General features: G+C 50.8%; 1 protein-coding gene across 6 annotated transcripts in view; it reads left to right on the top strand.

Annotated features, from left to right (window-relative positions):
* LOC139548921 (schwannomin-interacting protein 1-like) overlaps positions 1-22,662 on the top strand; it is a 324,597-nt gene that overhangs the window by 258,999 nt on the left and 42,936 nt on the right. For all 6 annotated transcript variants that reach the window (XM_071358879.1, XM_071358880.1, XM_071358881.1 and 3 more), the window contains one exon: positions 1,573-2,400. In XM_071358879.1, the coding sequence (XP_071214980.1) occupies positions 1,573-2,400 (828 nt within the window). The remainder of the gene's footprint in view (positions 1-1,572; positions 2,401-22,662) is intronic.

Genomic DNA, 22,662 nt, shown 5'->3' with positions numbered 1-22,662 from the left:
TTGGTATTCCTCACATTGACCATTATTGTTGGGAAGACTTTGCCAAAGACACAGATAAGGAAATACATTGTGACAGCATCTGCCTCTGATTAACAACCTGAAATGGGAAACTATGTGTGATGATAGGATAAATCACTGCTCTCTCTCTCTGGCTCAGCTGTTACAATGCAAACCTCAGATATGAACAAACAGGAGGAGAGAGTCAGTCTGGGAGGAGAGGAGAGATTGGGTCTGGGAGGAGAGGAGAGAGTGGGTCTGGGAGGAGAGGAGAGGTTGTCTCAGGGAGGAGAGGAGAGAGTGGGTCTGGGAGGAGAGGAGAGATTGTCTGAGGGAGGAGAGGAGAGAGTGGGTCTGGGAGGAGAGGAGAGGTTGTCTCAGAGAGGAGAGAAGAGAGTGTTTCTGGGATGAGAGGAGAGGTTGTCTCAGAGAGGAGAGGAGAGAGTGCGTCTGGGAGGAGAAGAGAGAGTGCGTCTGGGAGGAGAGGAGAGGTTGTCTCAGAGAGGAGAGGGGAGAGTGCGTCTGGGAGGAGAGGAGAGGTTGTCTCAGAGAGGAGAGGAGAGGTTGTCTCAGGGAGGAGAGGAGAGGTTGTCTCAGAGAGGAGAAGAGAAGAGAGAGTGTGTTTGGGAGGAGAGGAGGAGAGGTTGTCTCGGAGAGGAAAGGAGAGGAGAGGTTGTCTCAGGGAGGAGAGGAGAGGTTGTCTCAGAGAGGAGAGGAGAAGAGAGAGTGTCTGGGAGGAGAGGAGAGGTTGTCTCAGGGAGGAGAAGAGAAGAGAGAGTGTGTTTGGGAGGAGAGGTTGTCTCGGAGAGGAGAGGAGAGGAGAGGAGAGGAGAGGAGAGGTTGTCTCAGGGAGGAGAAGAGAAGAGAGAGTCTGTTTGGGAGGAGAGGAGGAGAGGTTGTCTCGGAGAGGAGAGGAGAGGAGAGGAGAGGAGAGAGTGTGCCTGGGAGGAGAGGAGGAGAGGTTGTCTCGGAGAGGAGAGGAGAGGAGAGGAGAGGAGTGTGCCTGGGAGGAGAGGAGGAGAGGTTGTCTCGGAGAGGAGAGGAGAGGAGAGGAGAGGAGAGGAGAGAGTGTGCCTGGGAGGAGAGGAGGAGAGGTTGTCTCGGAGAGGAGAGGAGAGGAGAGGAGAGGAGAGGAGAGGAGAGAGTGTGCCTGGGAGGAGAGGAGGAGAGGTTGTCTCGGAGAGGAGAGGAGAGGAGAGGAGAGGAGAGGAGAGGAGAGGAGAGGAGAGAGTGTGCCTGGGAGGAGAGGAGAGAGTGCGTCAGAGAGGGACTGGAACGGTGCCAAGGAAATGAATGTAGAGGAAGGAAGTTCTACTGGGGCAGGAAGTGTTCTGTGGTTGTTGGTCTCAAACCACAACAGTAATCTCTGTGTGCACTCTTCCCTAAATTCTCTGTTTGTTTCTCTCTCTCTTCCTCTCTCCCCTCCCTCTCTCTCTTTCAACCTCTATCTGTATGTCAATATCATAATTTCTCTTTCCAACCTCTCATTCGTTCTTACCTCTATTTATATCTCTTTTTCTCCATTCCTCCTCTCTCCCTCCTTTCTCTCCATCCCTCTTTCTCTCTCCACTGCAGGACTACCGGGAGGATGGCATGGACTTGGGGAGCGACGCCTCCAGTCGCTCCAGCTCCGAGTCCAACTCCAACAAGGTGACACCCTGTTCTCCCTCCTTAGACCTGGCATGCCTGGAGGACTACAAGTCCTCCCCATCCCCGGAACTGGCAACCCTGGATGACTACAAATCCTCCCCATCTTTGGAACTGGCAACCTTAGAAGGGGACTACAAATCCTCTCCATCCCTGGATCTGGCAACCCTGGAGGATGAGGACTATGAGGGGGATGAGGACTACCAGGAGTACAAGAAGAAGGTGATTGAGGAGTGGAAGAGCGAGTACGGGGACGACTACAGCTCCCAGCAGTCCCCTGGCCAGGAGGAGGGTGGGGTTGTGGTTGGTGCGCCAGGCGGAGGCTTCAGGAAGCCAGTGAACAGCCGCAGTCTGGCTGAGGAGTTCCAGGATGTGAAGCCTCCACCCCTTCCTACTCACAGTGGACACACAGCCACCTTCGCTGCTGCCGTGCCTGAGGAACTGAAACAGAATGGCAACCTGATCCTGCCCCACTCCCCTACCAGGCCCCTACCCAGGGGCACGGGGGCCACCAAGCCCAGCCACAGGCGCTCCAGCCGGGTCAGAGGCGGCGTTGGAGGAGGGGGTGTTGGTGGAGGAGGGGGAATAGGAGGACGGATGGGGGGATACAGAGAGGAGGAGATTGTGGAGGAAGAGTCTCTGCCCACCATGGACTGGGCAGCTCTGGAGAGACACCTGGCGGGGCTGCAGAGCAGAGAGCAGGAGAACCAGAACCTCAATCACAACCACAGCCTGGGAAAGACCGCCTACACCTCAGTGAGTGGAGACGTTCGTCTGTGTGTGTGTATGCAGGCATGTCTGTGTGTGTGTGTGTGTGTGTGTGTGTGTGTGTGTGTGTGTGTGTGTGTGTGTGTGTGTGTGTGTGTGTGTGTGTGTGTGTGTGTGTGTGTGTGTGTGTGTGTGTGTGTGTGTGTGTTTGCAATTTCTGTGACTTGGTGTTGGATGGTGTAGGATGAAGCTTGGAAGCGTGTCAGTTGTGAGGATGTCAGTCATGGTGGGACAAATCAAGCCAGATATTGTATGAGGTGGTGCGTGAGATCCCTCAGACATGGAAAGAGGTTGTGGGTCACTAGGCCTGTGCTATTGTTGTTTTCACAGATAGTAGAAAGCTGGTATTTATACGCGCAATAATTGCAACAGCACAATATATCTCCAGACTCCAGGTTCTAAAGGACTCCCACCCTGCTGTGTGTGGGGGGGTTGTTGAACATGTTCACTGTCATGTTTTCCTGCTTTCTCTGTGATCCCTGAGGATTGCGTCATGCGGTAATCCGACAGTTATCTGTGTCAGGTGGACTCGGGGAATATTATATGTGTGCAGGAATGCTGGGATAAGGAGAGATTAGTGGGGTATTGTGGCACTAAGCTATGTGCTGCTGCTAGCTATGTGCTGCTGCTAGCTGTGTGCTGTTGCTAGCTATGTGCTGCTGCTAGCTGTGTGCTGCTGCTAGCTATGTGCTGCTGCTAGCTGTGTGCTGTTGCTAGCTATGTGCTGCTGCTAGCTGTGTGCTGTTGCTAGCTATGTGCTGCTGCTAGCTGTGTGTTGTTGCTAGCTATGTGGTGCTGCTGCTAGATGTGTGCTGTTGCTAGCTATGTGCTGCTGCTTGCTGTGTGCTGTTGCTAGCTATGTGCTGCTGCTAGCTGTGTGCTGTTGCTAGCTATGTGCTGCTGCTAGCTGTGTGCTGTTGCTAGCTATGTGCTGCTGCTAGCTGTGTGCTGTTGCTAGCTATGTGCTGCTGCTTGCTGTGTGCTGTTGCTAGCTATGTGCTGCTGCTAGCTGTGTGCTGTTGCTAGCTATGTGCTGCTGCTTGCTGTGTGCTGTTGCTAGCTATGTGCTGCTGCTTGCTGTGTGCTGTTGCTAGCTATATGCTGCTACCAGCTACAGTATGTGCTGCTGCTAGCTATATGCTGCTGCCAGCTACAGTATGTGCTGCTGCTAGCTATGTGCTGCTTCCAGCTAAAGTATGTGCTGCTGCTAGCTATGTGCTGCTTTCAGCTAAAGTATGTGCTGCTGCTAGCTATGTGCTGCTGCCAGCTGTGTGCTGCTGCTGCCAGTTACAGTATGTGCTGCTGCTAGCTATGTGCTGCTGCTGCCAGCTGTGTGCTGCTGCTGCCAGCTGTGTGCCAGCTGTGTGTTGCTGCTACCAGCTGTGTGCTGCAGCCTGGAGTCCTGACTCCTTCTCAGCTCCCAGTCAGTCTGCAGCTGGAGGAGCATGCTAAAACACTGCAGGGGTGGGCAACTCCAGTCTGGGAGGGACCAGCACTAACACAGCTAAATTGAAGATCCTGATTAGTTGATTACGTTTAATCAGGAGTGTTCGAGCAAAATAAAACCCAGGAACTCCTGTTGTCCTCCCCTGGTCTACGGCCTGTGAGTATGAGGATGTGGCAGGAAACAAGACATGCCTATTAGATGGATCATTTGTTTTGGTGATTTTGTGTTTCGCCCAGCAGAGGGTGCTGTTGCTGTGTCATATGACTCACCTCTGCAGGATTTCAGATCCACAAGTTACATCCAGGTCTGGCACTGGCAGGTTGACAGGCTACATATTGGAGTTGTTTTTTACATGACATCAACCAGGCATAGAGAATGTTGCTTCTGATGAATGTTTTATGGTTGATTGTCAGCTTGTGGTTAGGTGTGGAGAGGGCTGGGCGATGTGGTTATAGAGTATGCTCTAATCTTGTCAAATCTGACACACACACACTGTTTGTTGCCTATTGAGGTCAGCACTTTTGAGTCACTCTTGTTTAAATTTGTGTCTGCTTGAGTTTGTCTATTTGTTTGTTCGTGTTTGTTGTGGTCTGAGAGAGAGGAGGAGAGCAGTGAGGCTCCTTTGGCATGCTAACACCCAAGCCACTCCTCTCAGTCCTGACAGACAATAGCTGCTGCTGCTGTCGTTGTGTGACCATCCTGGAGGCCTCTATCTCTAAGGCATGTCTGGAATGTGGGGGGGTGGGAGGGGGAGGGGGGTGACAGAGAGGGAGAAAGGGTGAGAGATGGTATCTCCAGTACCATGCTGTATCTACAGTATGGGTCATCCGCTTGCGTCAATGTTCATTACCTGTGTTCTCTGTGAAGCAGGAAGGTCAGCTCATGGTATTCCACAGGCCTTCTATGGGGGAAGTCTGCCTCCCTCCTTCCACCTAACTCTCTCTCTCTCTGGGATAAGGGGCCGAGCAGAGGTAAGAATGTCAGAGTACTGTAGAGAATAGTAGTGGTTATAGTTGGCGCACGCACACACACACACACACATACACACGTACACACACACACACTTGCACACACACACATACACACACACACATACATACACACACATACATACACATACACACTTGGTTTGTATAAGGTTTAGTGACACAGGGCCTACTGATAACACCTACAGTTTCCGGACCGTATACTAGGCCATGGAATGGTGATGTCCCTGCATAGATAAGGAACTGTAAATAGCCGTGTAATCCTGACTGAGAGAGGAGGAGAGAGGAGAGGAGAGACGACGGTTGGACTGAAACAAGCTTATTTCCTGTATGAATTCCAACATCCGGGGGCACTTCTGCTATTCCCCAACATGGGAGTATCATTGCGATTCACAGATTCAGGATACTGTGAGAGGATGAAGACATGTCTTTATTGAGGATGGGAGTGTCTGGTGGGAGAGGAGAGGAGGGAGCTTCTAACATGTTACATTTGAAGACATCCACTCAGGCCACCCACAGCCCAGCCAGACGGAGAGGGAGAGGGGTGGGGGAGGCTGGCATGGATGGGTTTGCGGTCCTCTGAGAGAGCTTCAGAAGATCCTCCAGAACAGCTGGGCTTTTAAGATGGCTGGAGGTAGGGTGTATACTTTATTAATGCAGACAGACAATATGCATTTGTATGTGTTATCTACAGTTTGCCACATCTACATGTGCCAGCTACTTGTACTGAACCTCAGCTACGATAGTAAGACCAGACCCTGGGCCAGTCACGCACACACATCAATCCCTTAGGTGTGTCCGTTTCCTGCTAGCCGGCCTTTCATTGCCATGGCAACCATCTTCACAGTGTTTGCCGGCTGGGAAAGGAAGTGTTGATTAATGTGGCTGGCTGTGTGGAGCTGTGTGGAGCTACAGTATGACCGCCGTTCAGCCTGCCTGCTGCCTGCTGCCTGCTGCCTGCTGCCCATACACCACAGAGCCAGTCAGTCTGTTTCTGCGTGACTCTGTGCTATTGGAACCATGAACCACTGGTGTTAATAGCTGTGTTTAGTTAGGGTGGAAGAGGGGTGTGGTTTCCACTCTCTAATATCTCCCTCCTCCCCCTGGATCTTGGTAAGGAACTAGAAAGGAGAAAGAATTTGAGGTGAGGAGGTCGAGGGGTAAGGTGTGGCGGCACGTGGCGGTCCACTCCACCCAAACCAAAACAATAATGTTATCCTTCATAACCAGGTTAACCAGGTTGAAGAGTCAGTGAAGACCTGTGTGCTTCAGAGGCTGTGAAATCATTTACCTCATAGGAAAGGTACTTTAATACACACGTCTGTATATTTAGTACTGCATTCACATGTGTAAAGGCCTATAGGACACTCATGTCTGAGAAAATATATACATTTATTCAGACACACGAGCACAGATCCAGTCATAGCCTGTGGGTAGACGGTGTGCTCTGTAGTGAAGCTATGTTGTGACATGCAGCGCCCCTCCCATCACTCACATACCAGTGGAAGAGCAGGGAGATAGGGAGGGAGGAGCTCGGCCTGAAGCTACATGTATATAAACCTACACACCAGAGGAGGCTGCTGAGGGGAGGACGGCTCATAATAATGTCTAGAACAGAGCATGTGGAATGGCGTCAAACAAAAATGGCCTCAAACAAACCATGTGTTTGATACCATTCCACTATTTCGCTCCAGCCATTACCACGAGCCAGGCCTCCCCAATTAAGGTGCCACCGACCTCCTGTGGTACACACACAAGTCTGCACGCACACACACATAATGTATTCAGTGCAACATGGCTCAGCATGTGTTCCAACTTCAGTTTTGTGTGACACACATACACACATACACACAATCATACTTGTACATATTTTCAACAGAATGTGCCTTTGAGCTAAATCACTCAGCATGTATTGCAAGTATCAGCACGAGGCTAGCACAGATAAAAACACTCAACACTTCAACATGCGAACACACATTTCTGTCTGTTTGTATCTCTGCATGTGTAGCAACATATCTCACAGGACTCACATCCGTAGCATATCGCCACACAGCAAAGAAATGAATATGCACACTGACTAATGCTTCCTGGTGAGTTAAAAAAACATGCACATTGACTTGACAACACACCACCCACATCTACCCACATGCACTGATACACACGTTTCTGGCAGGGCAGGCAGCATCAGTGTGTTTCCCTGTCAGGTTTTATCACCGGATCAGAGGAGGGATAAAAATATCAGCATTTACCATTGACCCTGTTAGATCAGCTCTGTGGCTGACTAAAGTAATGGAATGACAACATTACAGGAACGTTTTCCTCAAGCTGTCGCTATCTACCAGCACGCAGGAGAGACAAAGCCTGAATCAACAGAGGAAGAGTGGAACAAGGTGTCCTAGATAAGCTCACATGGCTGAGGAAACAGAAGTATGTAACAGAGATAGTGTGTTGAAGCAAGGGAAGAGAGAGAGGTGCGAGTGAGAGAGACTTGAAGGGTTTGCCTTCTCTCAATCTCTCCTTCTCTTTTTTCTCTCTCAGCCTCTCCCTATGTCTCTCTCTATGTTTGGACTCTGTGATTATGTGCTTGTTGTTCTGTGTCTGAACCCTGCCCTGAGCGCTCCAGTACTAACCGCTACCCTCAGACTGCAGTCAGCCCTGTGCCACGTTGAGAGAGAGAGAGGCGGGGGGAGAAGATTGTAGGGTAAGAGAAGTTTCTAGTGCAGGCACTCATAGAGGATATATAGAACCACAAGCAAAACACTGGGGAATGATGATAGAGTAGAGGGAAAGATAGAGCGGGGGAAAGAAAGAATGGAAGTTAGAGAGAGAGAGAGAGAGAGAGAGAGAGAGAGAGAGAGAGAGAGAGAGAGAGAGAGAGAGAGAGAGAGAGATGAAGTTGGGATGGAAGGGCAGCAGAGAGTAGGTGGGGGTTGGGTAGAGGGCAGCAGAGAGTGGATGGGGTTGGGTGGAGGGCAGCAGAGAGTAGATGGGGGTTGGGTGGAGGGCAGCAGAGAGTGGATGGGGTTGGGATGGAAGGGCAGCAGAGAGTGGATGGGGTTGGGTGGAGAGCAGCAGAGAGTGGATGGGGGTTGGGTGGAGGGCAGCAGAGAGTTGATGGGGGTTGGGTGGAGGGCAGCAGAGAGTGGATGGGGGTTGGGTGGAGGGCAGCAGAGAGTGGATGGGGGTTGGGTGGAGGGCAGCAGAGAGTGGATGGGGGTTGGGTAGAGGGCAGCAGAGAGTGGATGGGGGTTGGGTAGAGGGCAGCAGAGAGTGGATGGGGGTTGGGTGGAGGGCAGCAGAGAGTGGATGGGGGTTGGGTGGAGGGCAGCAGAGAGTGGGTGGGGTTGGGTAGAGGGCAGCAGAGAGTAGATGGGGGTTGGGTAGAGGGCAGCAGAGAGTGGATAAGGGTTGCGTAGAGGGCATCAGAGAGTGGATAGGGAATGGGTGGAGGGCAGCAGAGAGTAGAGGGGTTTGGGTAGAGGCTAGCAGAGAATAGAGGGGGTGGGTAGAGGGCAGGAGAGAGTGGTTGGGGATTGGATAGAGGGCAGCAGAGAGTAGATGGGGGTTGGGTAGAGGGCAGCAGAGAGTGGATGGGGTTGGGTAGAGGGCAGCAGAGAGTAGATGGGGGTTGTGTAGAGGGCAGCAGAGAGTGGATAAGGGTTGCGTATAGGGCAGCAGAGAGTGGATGGGGGTTGGGTAGAGGGCAGCAGAGAGTGGGTGGGGTTGGGTAGAGGGCAGCAGAGAGTAGATGGGGGTTGGGTAGAGGGCAGCAGAGAGTGGATAAGGGTTGCGTAGAGGGCATCAGAGAGTGGATAGGGGTTGGGTGGAGGGCAGCAGAGAGTAGAGGGGTTTGGGTAGAGGCTAGCAGAGAATAGAGGGGGTGGGTAGAGGGCAGGAGAGAGTGGTTGGGGATTGGATAGAGGGCAGCAGAGAGTAGATGGGGGTTGGGTAGAGGGCAGCAGAGAGTGGGTGGGGTTGGGTAGAGGGCAGCAGAGAGTAGATGGGGGTTGTGTAGAGGGCAGCAGAGAGTGGATAAGGGTTGCGTATAGGGCATCAGAGAGTGGATAGGGGTTGGGTGGAGGGCAGCAGGGAGTAGAGGGGGTTGGGTAGAGGCTAGCAGAGAATAGAGGGGGTGGGTAGAGGGCAGGAGAGAGTGGATGGGGGTTGGGTAGAGGGCAGCAGAGAGAGGTGTGGGTTGGGTGGAGGGCAGCAGAGAGTAAATAGGGGTTGGGTAGAGGGCAGCAGAGAGTGGATGGGGTTTGGGTGGAGGGCAGCAGAGAGTGGATGGGGGTTGGGTGGAGGGCAGCAGAGAGTAGAGGGGGTTGGGTAGAGGCTAGCAGAGAGTAGAGGGGGTTGGGTAGAGGGCAGGAGAGAGTGGATGGGGGTTGGGTAGAGTGCAGCAGAGAGATGTGGGGGTTGGGTGGAGGGCAGCAGAGAGTGATGGGGTTTGGGTAGAGTGCAGCAGAGAGTGAAGGGGGTTGGGTGGAGGGCAGCAGAGAGTAGATGGGGGTTGGGTGGAGGGCAGCAGAGAGTAAATAGGGGTTGGGTAGATGGCAGCAGAGAGTGGATGGGGTTTGGGTAGAGGGCAGCAGAGAGTGGATGGGGGTTGGGTGGAGGGCAGCAGAGAGTAGAGGGGGTTGGGTAGAGGCTAGCAGAGAGTAGAGGGGGTTGGGTAGAGGGCAGGAGAGAGTGGATGGGGGTTGGGTAGAGTGCAGCAGAGAGAGGTGGGGGTTGGGTGGAGGGCAGCAGAGAGTGGATGGGGTTTGGGTAGAGTGCAGCAGAGAGTGGATGGGGGTTGGGTGGAGGGCAGCAGAGAGTAGATGGGGGTTGGGTGGAGGGCAGCAGAGAGTAAATGGGGGTTGGGTAGAGGGCAGCAGAGAGTATTGGGGGTTGGGTGGAGGGCAGCAGAGAGTAATGGGGGTTGGGTGGAGGGTGGAGGGCAGCAGAGAGTAAATGGGGGTTGGGTGGAGGGCAGCAGAGAGTAAATGGGGGTTGGGTAGAGGGCAGCAGAGAGTATTGGGGGTTGGGTGGAGGGCAGCAGAGAGTAGATGGGGGTTGGGTAGAGGGCAGCAGAGAGTATGTGGGGTTGGGTGGAGGGCAGCAGAGAGTGGATGGGGGTTGGGTAGAGGGCAGCAGAGAGTGGATGGGGGTTGGGTGGAGTGCAGCAGAGAGTGGATAGGGGTTGGGTGGAGGGCAGCAGAGAGTAGATGGGGGTTGGGTGGAGGGCAGCAGAGAGTAAATAGGGGTTGGGTAGAGGGCAGCAGAGAGTGGATGGGGTTTGGGTAGAGGGCAGCAGAGAGTGGATGGGGGTTGGGTGGAGGGCAGCAGAGAGTAGATGGGGGTTGGGTAGAGGACTAGCAGAGAGTAGATGGGGGTTGGGTAGAGGGCAGGAGAGAGTGGATGGGGGTTGGGTAGAGTGCAGCAGAGAGTAGGTGGGGGTTGGGTGGAGGGCAGCAGAGAGTGGATGGGGTTTGGGTAGAGTGCAGCAGAGAGTGGATGGGGGTTGGGTGGAGGGCAGCAGAGAGTAGATGGGGGTTGGGTGGAGGGCAGCAGAGAGTAAATGGGGGTTGGGTAGAGGGCAGCAGAGAGTAGATGGGGGTTGGGTAGAGGGCAGCAGAGAGTGGATGGGGGTTGGGTAGAGTGCAGCAGAGAGTGGATGGGGGTTGGGTGGAGGGCAGCAGAGAGTAAATGGGGGTTGGGTAGAGGGCAGCAGAGAGTATTGGGGGTTGGGTGGAGGGCAGCAGAGAGTAATGGGGGTTGGGTAGAGGGCAGCAGAGAGTATGTGGGGTTGGGTGGAGGGCAGCAGAGAGTAGATGGGGGTTGGGTAGAGGGCAGCAGAGAGTGGATGGGGGTTGGGTGGAGAGCAGCAGAGAGTGGATGGGGGTTAGGTGGAGGACAGCAGAGAGTGGATGGGGGTTGGGTGGAGGGCAGCAGAGAGTGGATTGGGGTTGGGTAGAGGGCAGCAGAGAGTGGATGGGGTTGGGTAGAGGGCAGCAGAGAGTTGGTGGGGGTTGTGTAGAGGGCAGCTGAGAGTGGATGGGGGTTGGATAGAGGGCAGCAGAGAGTGGGTGGGGTTTGGTAGAGGGCAGCAGAGAGTAGATGGGGGTTGGGTAGAGGGCAGCAGAGAGTGGATAAGGGTTGCGTAGAGGGCATCAGAGAGTGGATAGGGGTTGGGTGGAGGGCAGCAGAGAGTAGAGGGGTTTGGGTAGAGGCTAGCAGAGAATAGAGGGGGTGGGTAGAGGGCAGGAGAGAGTGGTTGGGGATTGGATAGAGGGCAGCAGAGAGTAGATGGGGGTTGGATGGAGGGCAGCAGAGAGTAGAGGGGGTTTGGTAGAGGCTAGCAGAGAGTAGAGGGGGTTGGGTAGAGGGCAGGAGAGAGTGGATGGGGGTTGGGTAGAGTGCAGCAGAGAGAGGATGGGGGTTGGGTGGAGGGCAGCAGAGAGTAAATTGGTGTTGGGTAGAGGGCAGGAGAGAGTGGATGGGGTTTGGGTAGAGTGCAGCAGAGAGTGGATGGGGGTTGGGTGGAGGGCAGCAGAGAGTAGATGGGGGTTGGGTGGAGGGCAGCAGAGAGTAAATGGGGGTTGGGTAGAGGGCAGCAGAGAGTATTGGGGGTTGGGTAGGGGCAGCAGAGAGTAATGGGGGTTGGGTAGAGGGCAGCAGAGAGTATGTGGGGTTAGGTGGAGGGCAGCAGAGAGTAGATGGGGGTTGGGTAGAGGACAGCAGAGAGTGGATGGGGGTTGGGTGGAGAGCAGCAGAGAGTGGATGGGGGTTAGGTAGAGGACAGCAGAGAGTGGATGGGGGTTGGGTGGAGGGCAGCAGAGAGTGGATGGGGGTTGGGTAGAGGGCAGCAGAGAGTGGATGGGGTTGGGTAGAGGGCAGCAGAGAGTTGGTGGGGGTTGGGTAGAGGGCAGCTGAGAGTGGATGGGGGTTGGATAGAGGGCAGCAGAGAGTGGGTGGGGTTGGGTAGAGGGCAGCAGAGAGTAGATGGGGGTTGGGTAGAGGGCAGCAGAGAGTGGATAAGGGTTGCGTAGAGGGCATCAGAGAGTGGATAGGGGTTGGGTGGAGGGCAGCAGAGAGTAGAGGGGTTTGGGTAGAGGCTAGCAGAGAATAGAGGGGGTGGGTAGAGGGCAGGAGAGAGTGGTTGGGGATTGGATAGAGGGCAGCAGAGAGTAGATGGGGGTTGGGTAGAGGGCAGTAGTGAGTGATGGGGTTCGGGTAGAGGGCAGCAGAGAGTGGATGGGGTTGGGTAGAGGGCAGCAGAGAGTAGATGGGGGTTGTGTAGAGGGCAGCAGAGAGTGGATAAGGGTTGCGTATAGGGCATCAGAGAGTGGATAGGGGTTGGGTGGAGGGCAGCAGGGAGTAGAGGGGGTTGGGTAGAGGCTAGCAGAGAATAGAGGGGGTGGGTAGAGGGCAGGAGAGAGTGGATGGGGGTTGGGTAGAGTGCAGCAGAGAGAGGTGTGGGTTGGGTGGAGGGCAGCAGAGAGTAAATAGGGGTTGGGTAGAGGGCAGAAGAGAGTGGATGGGGTTTGGGTAGAGTGCAGCAGAGAGTGGATGGGGGTTGGGTGGAGGGCAGCAGAGAGTAGATGGAGGTTGGATGGAGGGCAGCAGAGAGTAGAGGGGGTTTGGTAGAGGCTAGCAGAGAGTAGAGGGGGTTGGGTAGAGGGCAGGAGAGAGTGGATGGGGGTTGGGTAGAGTGCAGCAGAGAGAGGTGGGGGTTGGGTGGAGGGCAGCAGAGAGTAAATTGGTGTTGGGTAGAGGGCAGGAGAGAGTGGATGGGGTTTGGGTAGAGTGCAGCAGAGAGTGGATGGGGGTTGGGTGGAGGGCAGCAGAGAGTAGATGGGGGTTGGGTGGAGGGCAGCAGAGAGTAAATGGGGGTTGGGTAGAGGGCAGCAGAGAGTATTGGGGGTTGGGTAGGGGCAGCAGAGAGTAATGGGGGTTGGGTAGAGGGCAGCAGAGAGTATGTGGGTTGGGTAGAGGGCAGTAGCGAGTGATGGGGGTTGGGTAGAGGGCAGCAGAGAGTAGATGGGGGTTGGGTAGAGGGCAGCAGAGAGTAGATGGGGGTTGGGTAGAGGGCAGCAGAGAGTGGATGGGGTTGGGTAGAGGGCAGCAGAGAGTGATGGGGGTTGGGTAGAGGGCAGCAGAGAGTGTTGGGGGTTGTGTGGAGGGCAGCAGAGAGTAGATGGGGGTTGGGTGGAGGGCAGCAGGCAGTTGATGGGTGTTGGGTAAAGGGCAGGAGAGAGTGGATGGGGGTTGGGTAGAGGGCAGCAGAGAGTATATGGGGGTTGGGTAGAGGGCAGCAGAGAGTGGATGGGGGTTGGGTAAAGGGCAGCAGAGAGTGGATGGGTTTGAGTAGAGGGCAGCAGAGAGTTGATGGGGGTTGGATAGAGGGCAGCAGAGAGTGGATGGGGGTTGGGTAGAGGGCAGTAGAGAGTGGATGTCGGTTGGGTGGAGGTGTTTGGTGACAGGGTTAAGAGGTGGGAGTGGATAGGCTAGGATCAGGTGGAGGGTGGGAGGGAGGGAAAGGTCCAGGGAGGGAAAGGGGGGTTAGAGGTGGGCAGGGCCATGGCCAGGTGCTGGGGCTCCGGTGTCTGGTTCAGCCCCCAAGCGTCTGGGACTCTCCCTAACCCGCCTGTGTGTGTCAGTACCCGCTCCAGCACGCCCGGCCTCCTACACACTCCTCACACACTCGCGCTGTGGGCAGACCGTGCTGTCCAGGCTTCAAAGTCGGACTGTTTTCTCTCTCTCCTGCTGGTGCTCTACACACGTTTCTGTTACTGCTTCAAGGTTCTGGCTTTTCTCTAATTTTCCTGTGAGCGATCGCCAGCGGCTGGGAAGATCTTTTTTTTAGTGGAAGAGTTTGCAGCTTAACCTTGGATTCCACACAGCAAGTTGGGCAGTACACCCAGGTAAAAGTCCACTCCTCTCATGTCAGGGGTGGTCACCTTAGTATAAACATTGTACTTTGGATTATAACTTGTTCTTTAGATCGTTTTGCACACTTTATGATTGTGCTTATCCTTTTTGACGAATGATATTGTCAGTTACTTCAATGTGTTATTGTACATAGAACATGTATTTTTTCATACGGTTTCTTTGTAGAGGGTCTTTCATAGACCCACTTCAGTGATGATACAGCGTTCCACAGTACATACACAGAGAGAAGGAAGAGCCTGTGTGTTTCACCATAGACCCAGCACAGAGAAAGACCACGTGTCTTTCAGTAGTCGGAGGGGTGTTTAATATTCTCCACCACTGTCTGCTATGTGGCGTCTAACAAAGAGCAGGTGTGTCTTGGAGGAGGAGAGAAGAGGGGGATGATCCCAGCCACGATGCCTTATTACTACCTGGGACTCACTGGTCAGGCTGTTCTCTCTGTCTCTCTGTCTTACTCAAAAACCACCCCTGTCATCATACTTAGTTTCCTGTGCTAATGACTACATTACTACCATACCCTCTTTCATGCCATGTTTCCACCTGAGAGAGTTTGACCTGACTAAGATCCAGTTTGAACCAATACATTGTGACAATCCGGCAACATTGTAACTCTGTGGTAATATAGTCAGTCAGGCTCTGTCCTCTCTGCTCTGTTGTCTCTGTCTGGCGGTCGTGACTTTGCAGTGGACATAGTCAGAGGTTTGTCCTGTTCAGCGAGGGGTCTGATGTAGCTGTTGGCCTGGAGCAGTGTTGTGTTGTGGTGGAGGAGATGTGCTTGAGGACTAAACCACCTGGCAGCTACAACACAGACTTAGACTGCGTCCCAGTGACTTGTCTGGTGCTAATGCCGTTGGCTCTCTAACCGTGTGTGGTCAGTATAAGTTCAGCTCGTGTGGTTTGGTCAGGACCCTGTACGGTCATTGATGTTGTGTGGACATGTTTTAGGCACCTTGAGAGTTTGTGGTCAAAGAGTGTTGGAGTCAGTGGGTGGGGAACTGTGCTGTGGTCCAGCTGTTCTAACATGACCATGTGTCTGATCACAACCACCATCTCTGCGTCACACACACACCTGGCCCTGACATTTACAAACGTTCACTGATACAATATATAGAGAGGGAGCAGAATACTGTTCGCACGTACTGTACAACACATGGAAACAAGTACGTTGCAGGGTCATCAGGTTGGGCTCTGGTGTTAGGAGCTACACAGGACTGGCACAGGAAACACACACAATCACATCCGCTCTCAATAGATGTCAACGTGCAGTTCTATCAGTGACGGTCTCGATGACCCCGCCTAGTAATGACATGCTAACACACACACTCACAGCTTGACTGCTCTTCCCTCCCTTCTACATTCAATCTATCTCCCTGGGTATCAGTTCAGTGTACGCCACATAGCCTAGATAGCCTGGGATAAGCAGTTAGGTGTGATGTCATCAAGGCGAGCCAGCTGCAGTGCGGGGTCCCGGTCGGTGTGGAGGGAGACCAGAGCTACGCATTCCATCAGCGTCTCTCATATACACACACACACACACACACACACACACACACACACACACACACACACACACACACCCTTCCTTTGATTTAGTCACGGTGAGTCACTGAGCTCCTAGAGAGAGCAGAGAGGTGTGGAGCTGTTCACTTAAAAAGCTAAATGTAAATATACAGTACAAACTACCGTCATCAGAGAAATGCCTACCTTTTTGCTAACCTCACACCCACCCTTGACCCAATGCATTGTAACTAGATCATCCACCGTGCTGTATACTCGCCCTCTGGCCAAATACCCTTTCCCCCGACTCCCACTTTTCCTCCAGTTCCATACTGTTTTCCACCTGGTTCTCTCCCCCTCCCTCCTCCCTGTCTCCCCCTTTCTCCCAGTCCTGTTCCCGGCTAATTGTCTTTTTCCTCAAGCTGTCAGAGTACATTACGGCCCCCTCTCAGAACAAGCAGAATACAGCAGGAGACCATTTTCTCTGCCTCCCTTGCCTTCCCCTCTCCCCCCTAAGAAAACGTGGGCTGGTGTGATGAAAGGGCGGAGGGGCTGAGAGTGGCAGAGCATGGTGCAGAGGAAATGGGGATTTATGTTGCCGTTAAGAGCTGGGTTATAGCTCTGTGTCTGTCACTCAACGTTCTGCACAGTCACTGCAGACCAGAGAGAGGGAGAGAGAGAAACAGAGAGAGTGAGAGAGAGAACTGTTTTATAGCTTGAACAAGAGAGGGAGGGACCATAGATTAACATCACAAAATATGAGAGGAAAAGAGCAAGGCCCTATATCTTTATAGCATGGGAAAAGAAAGAGCAAAGCCCTATATCTTTATAGCATGGGAGAAGAAAGAGCAAAGCCCTATATCTGTATAGCATGGGAGAAGAAAGAGCAAAGCCCTATATCTTTATAGCATGGGAGAAGAAAGAGCAAAGCCCTATAGCTTTATAGCATGGGAGAAGAAAGAGCAAAGCCCTATATCTTTATAGCATGGGAGAAGAAAGAGCAAAGCCCTATAGCTTTATAGCATGGGAGAAGAAAGAGCAAAGCCCTATAGCTTTATAGCATGGGAGAAGAAAGAGCAAAGCCCTATATCTTTATAGCATGGGAGAAGAAAGAGCAAAGCCCTATAGCTTTATAGCATGGGAAAAGAAAGAGCAAAGCCCTATAGCTTTATAGCATGGGAAAAGACAGAGCAAAGCCCTATATCTTTATAGCATGGGAGAAGACAGAGCAAAGCCCTATAGCTTTATAGCATGGGAGAAGACAGAGCAAAGCCCTATATCTTTATAGCATGGGAAAAGAAAGAGCAAAGCCCTATATCTTTATAGCATGGGAGAAGAAAGAGCAAAGCCCTATATCTTTATAGCATGGGAGAAGACAGAGCAAAGCCCTATATCTTTATAGCATGGGAGAAGAAAGAGCAAAGCCCTATATCTTTATAGCATGGGAAAAGAAAGAGCAAAGCTCTATAGCTTTATAGCATGGGAGAAGACAGAGCAAAGCTCTATAGCTTTATAGCATGGGAGAAGAAAGAGCAAAGCCCTATATCTTTATAGCATGGGAGAAGACAGAGCAAAGCTCTATAGCTTTATAGCATGGGAGAAGAAAGAGCAAAGCCCTATAGCTTTATAGCATGGGAGAAGAAAGAGCAAAGCCCTATATCTTTATAGCATGGGAGAAGAAAGAGCAAAGCCCTATAGCTTTATAGCATGGGAGAAGAAAGAGCAAAGCCCTATATCTTTATAGCATGGGAGAAGAAAGAGCAAAGCTCTATAGCTTTATAGCATGGGAGAAGAAAGAGCAAAGCTCTATAGCTTTATAGCATGGGAGAAGAAAGAGCAAAGCCCTATATCTTTATAGCATGGGAAAAGACAGAGCAAAGCCCTATATCTTTATAGCATGGGAGAAGAAAGAGCAAAGCCCTATATCTTTATAGCATGGGAGAAGACAGAGCAAAGCCCTATATCTTTATAGCATGGGAAAAGACAGAGCAAAGCCCTATAGCTTTATAGCATGGGAGAAGACAGAGCAAAGCCCTATAGCTTTATAGCATGGGAAAAGAAAGAGCAAAGCCCTATAGCTTTATAGCATGGGAGAAGAAAGAGCAAAGCCCTATATCTTTATAGCATGGGAGAAGACAGAGCAAAGCCCTATAGCTTTATAGCATGGGAAAAGACAGAGCAAAGCCCTATAGCTTTATAGCATGGGAGAAGACAGAGCAAAGCCCTATAGCTTTATAGCATGGGAGAAGACAGAGCAAAGCCCTATATCTTTATAGCATGGGAAAAGACAGAGCAAAGCCCTATATCTTTATAGCATGGGAGAAGAAAGAGCAAAGCCCTATATCTTTATAGCATGGGAGAAGACAGAGCAAAGCCCTATATCTTTATAGCATGGGAAAAGACAGAGCAAAGCCCTATAGCTTTATAGCATGGGAAAAGACAGAGCAAAGCCCTATAGCTTTATAGCATGGGAAAAGACAGAGCAAAGCCCTATAGCTTTATAGCATGGGAGAAGAAAGAGCAAAGCCCTATAGCTTTATAGCATGGGAGAAGAAAGAGCAAAGCCCTATATCTTTATAGCATGGGAGAAGACAGAGCAAAGCCCTATATCTTTATAGCATGGGAAAAGACAGAGCAAAGCCCTATATCTTTATAGCATGGGAAAAGAAAGAGCAAAGCCCTATATCTTTATAGCATGGGAGAAGAAAGAGCAAAGCCCTATATCTTTATAGCATGGGAGAAGAAAGAGCAAAGCCCTATATCTTTATAGCATGGGAAAAGAAAGAGCAAAGCCCTATATCTTTATAGCATGGGAGAAGAAAGAGCAAAGCCCTATATCTTTATAGCATGGGAAAAGAAAGAGCAAAGCCCTATATCTTTATAGCATGGGAGAAGAAAGAGCAAAGCCCTATATCTTTATAGCATGGGAAAAGACAGAGCAAAGCCCTATATCTTTATAGCATGGGAAAAGAAAGAGCAAAGCCCTATATCTTTATAGCATGGGAGAAGAAAGAGCAAAGCCCTATATCTTTATAGCATGGGAGAAGAAAGAGCAAAGCCCTATATCTTTATAGCATGGGAAAAGACAGAGCAAAGCCCTATATCTTTATAGCATGGGAAAAGAAAGAGCAAAGCCCTATATCTTTATAGCATGGGAGAAGAAAGAGCAAAGCCCTATATCTTTATAGCATGGGAAAAGAAAGAGCAAAGCCCTATATCTTTATAGCATGGGAGAAGACAGAGCAAAGCCCTATATCTTTATAGCATGGGAGAAGAAAGAGCAAAGCCCTATATCTTTATAGCATGGGAGAAGAAAGAGCAAAGCCCTATATCTTTATAGCATGGGAGAAGAAAGAGCAAAGCCCTATATCTTTATAGCATGGGAGAAGAAAGAGCAAAGCCCTATATCTTTATAGCATGGGAGAAGAAAGAGCAAAGCCCTATATCTTTATAGCATGGGAAAAGACAGAGCAAAGCCCTATATCTTTATAGCATGGGAAAAGAAAGAGCAAAGCCCTATATCTTTATAGCATGGGAGAAGAAAGAGCAAAGCCCTATATCTTTATAGAATGGGAGAAGAAAGAGCAAAGCCCTATAGCTTTATAGCATGGGAGAAGACAGAGCAAAGCCCTATATCTTTATAGCATGGGAAAAGACAGAGCAAAGCAGAGGGAGAGAATGGCAGCATGGTTTTAGCTCAAAGACAGAGTTGAAACAGCCATCCATCACCTGTCAGTGGGTATACCGCTAGAATAAAGGGCAGAGTCAGGCACAGTGGTTTGTGTGTGTTTGTTCTCTCTCTCTCCACTCTCACCCCCCCCCTCTCTCTTTTTTTTCTCTCTCTTTCCATTCTTCCCTCCACCATGGGCGGGGCACGGCAGCGCTGGTGAATTGGTGTGGTTGTGTATGTGTGTGTGTTTGAGCTGAGGTGGGCTGAGGACCGGGCACTAGACAGGGCCTCCCAACAGGGTCTGTTTATACCAGGCTAAAAATAAAAGTCCTGTTCAGAGCAGACACACACACACACAGACTCTATCCCTGCCAGAATGCATTGCTAACGCAGGGCAACTCTTTAAAGAGAGAGTGTCCTTTTCTTACGCACAAACTCATGAGATGTTTTCTGTCTCTTTCTGTCTCTCAACAAGATCTCATAGTTTTTCTTCGAAATTCGACACATTATGGATGAATGTCTATTTTTGACGCATTCATTCTGCGTGGTTACAGGGTTAATTGTGGTGGGTAGTCTGGGGGACCATGAACCTTTAAGCTCCCACTTCCCTATTTTGGGATGGTTATTTGTAACGGCTTTCAATGGTATTACATGGCGAAAATTGAGCTCTCTCTCTCTCTCTCTCTCTCTCTCTCTCTCTCTCTCTCTCTCTCTCTGTCTGTCTGTCTGTCTGTCTGTCTGTCTGTCTGTCTGTCTGTCTGTCTGTCTGTCTGTCTGTCTGTCTGTCTGTCTGTCTGTCTGTCTGTCTGTCTGTGTCTGTTCTTTCGTCCTCTCCCTCCCTGTGTGTGACAGCATGTGAATGAGGCTGGTAGCCAGGTCATGTGGAGAGCATCATCTGTCACTGCCACACTGAACACACAGAGCTGTAGCCCTGACACATCCTCAGCATGACTATACAGCCTGTTGACCAGAAAGAGACATTCTGACAGACTGGCACCCAGGAAATACAGACTGACTATACACCAAGGTTATACAGATTGAATATATACCCAGGCTATACAGACTGACTATACACCCAGTGTCACGCCCTGACCGTAGATTGCTTTGTATGTTTCTATTTTTAGTTTGGTCAGGGTGTGATGTGGGTGGGTATTCTATGTTTTAGGTCTAGGTTTTCTATTTCTATGTGTTTGGCCTGGTATGGTTCTCAATCAGAGGCAGCTGTCTATCGTTGTCTCTGAGAGCCATACTTAGGTAGCCTGTTTTCCCACTTGTGTTTGTGGGTGGTTATTTTCTGGTTAGTGTTTGTTGCACCTGTCAGAACTGTTCGTTGGTCGTTCTGTTGTTTTTGTTCGTGTATTCATCTTGATTAAAAGTATTATGGATACGTACCACGCTGCACTTTGGTCCTCCTCTCCTTCTCCCGACGACTTTCGTTACACCCAGACTATACAGACTGACTATACACCAAGGTTATACAGATTGAATATATACCCAGGCTATACAGACTGACCATACACCCAGGCTATACAGACTGACCATACACCCAGGCTATACAGACTGACTATACACCCAGGCTATACAGACTGACTATACACCCAGGCTATACAGATTGACTCTATGCCCAGGCTATACAGACTGACTATACACCTAGGCTATACAGATTGACTATATTGTCAGGCTATACAGACTGACTATACACCCAGGCTATACAGATTGACTATATACCCAGGCTATACAGACTGACTATACACCCAGGCTATACAGATTGACTATACACCCAGACTATACAGACTGACTATACACCAAGGTTATACAGATTGAATATATACCCAGGCTATACAGACTGACCATACACCCAGGCTATACAGACTGACTATACACCCAGGCTATACAGACTGACTATACACCCAGGCTATACAGATTGACTCTATGCCCAGGCTATACAGACTGACTATACACCTAGGCTATACAGATTGACTATATTGTCAGGCTATACAGACTGACTATACACCCAGGCTATACAGATTGACTATATACCCAGGCTATACAGACTGACTATACACCCAGGCTATACAGATTGACTATACACCCAGGCTATACAGACTGACTATACACCTAGGCTATACAGATTGACTATACACCCAGGCTATACAGACTAACTATACACCCAGGCTATACAGATTGACTATATTGTCAGGCTATACAGACTAACTATACACCCAGGCTATACAGATTGACTATACACCCAGGCTATACAGACTGACTATACACCTAGGCTATACAGATTGACTATATTGTCAGGCTATACAGACTAACTATACACCCAGGCTATACAGATTGACTATATACCCAGGGTATAGAGACTGACTATACACCTAGGCTATACAGATTGACTATATACCCAGGCTATACAGATTGACTATACACCCAGGCTATACAGACTGACTATACACCCAGACTATACAGACTGACTATACACCCAGACTATACAGACTGACTATACACCCAGGCTATACAGACTGACTATACACCCAGGCTATACAGACTGACTATACACCCAGGCTATACAGACTGACCCCTCTGACTCTTATTCCCCATGACATAACTTAACTGGGAGTTTACAGGGACACTGGGAGTTTCTCAATTGGTTTTGCTATCTCCTCCGTCCTTTCCTTGCCTATTTTTGAAGGTCAAAGGTAGTCGAGTAAAGGAGGAGAGGAAACGTGGAAACAAATGCGCTTGTATGAAAAGAGACTCCCTCTCCATTCGCGTCATCAGGCAAATGACATTTACAGGAGTGGAATCCCAAAATAAATGTGTAAAGTGATAAAACTAATGTTGCTAGTTGTGGCAGACATTTTACAGATAAAACACTCACCAGTTTCTGGTTTTTAAATGTGTGCATCCTTTTGTCCTTCGAGAAAACAACAGCTGATTGATAGGGGGTGTGGCAGATTCTAAAACACTTCTGCGCTACCTGCTGCGAGAGGCATCCTCTGTACAAGTAAGTAACTCTCCTCGACCACTCGACCACTTATCGGTTTTCAGGTCACGGAGGAGAAAGAACAAAGGAGTTGAGGACGGTCTTTTGCCCAAATGAGAATCCCCCAAAGCAATCACTGTAGCCCACTTCCAACAACATAACGAACCCACAACTGCTAATGAGGGGGGGGAAATTATATTATTTTGTCAGATGGAGAATCCTCTATTATATGTCCCATTGTGCCACCTTTATGTATAGAGGGTCTCGTTCTCCTCTGTAGTCCTAGCCAGGCTCTAACTGAAGCCACATGATCAGAGAGAGAGAGAGGGAGCGAGGGAGAGAGAGAGCTCATTACTGAGGGGGTCTCAGTCAGGCTCCTCTCCTCCTGCTGAGACCCACTGGTTAAATATTCAGTGTTTTTACACTGACAGAAAATGTCAGCTCTAAAAGCATCTGTGCTCCTCTCATCCAGCTGTGAGGGAGGGAGGGAGGGAGACTGGATGGGCTGTAGGGAGGGAGGGTGGGGGGGAGGGGGGGGGGAGACTGGATGGGCTGTAGGGAGGGAGGGTGGGGGGGAGGGTGGGGGGAACTGGGTGGGCTGTAGGGAGGGAGGGAGGGAGGGAGACTGGGTGGGGTGTAGGGAGGGAGGGTGGGTGGGTGGGGGAGGGAGAGGGAGAGGGAGGGAGGGAGACTGGGTGGGCTGTAGGGAGGGAGGGAGGGAGGGAGACTG

The sequence above is a fragment of the Salvelinus alpinus genome, chromosome 22 (genome assembly GCF_045679555.1).
Source record: "Salvelinus alpinus chromosome 22, SLU_Salpinus.1, whole genome shotgun sequence".
Taxonomy (NCBI): Eukaryota; Metazoa; Chordata; class Actinopteri; order Salmoniformes; family Salmonidae; genus Salvelinus; species Salvelinus alpinus.
Note: the sequence above shows the minus strand (reverse complement) of the source record. Positions and strands in the feature narration are given on the sequence as shown.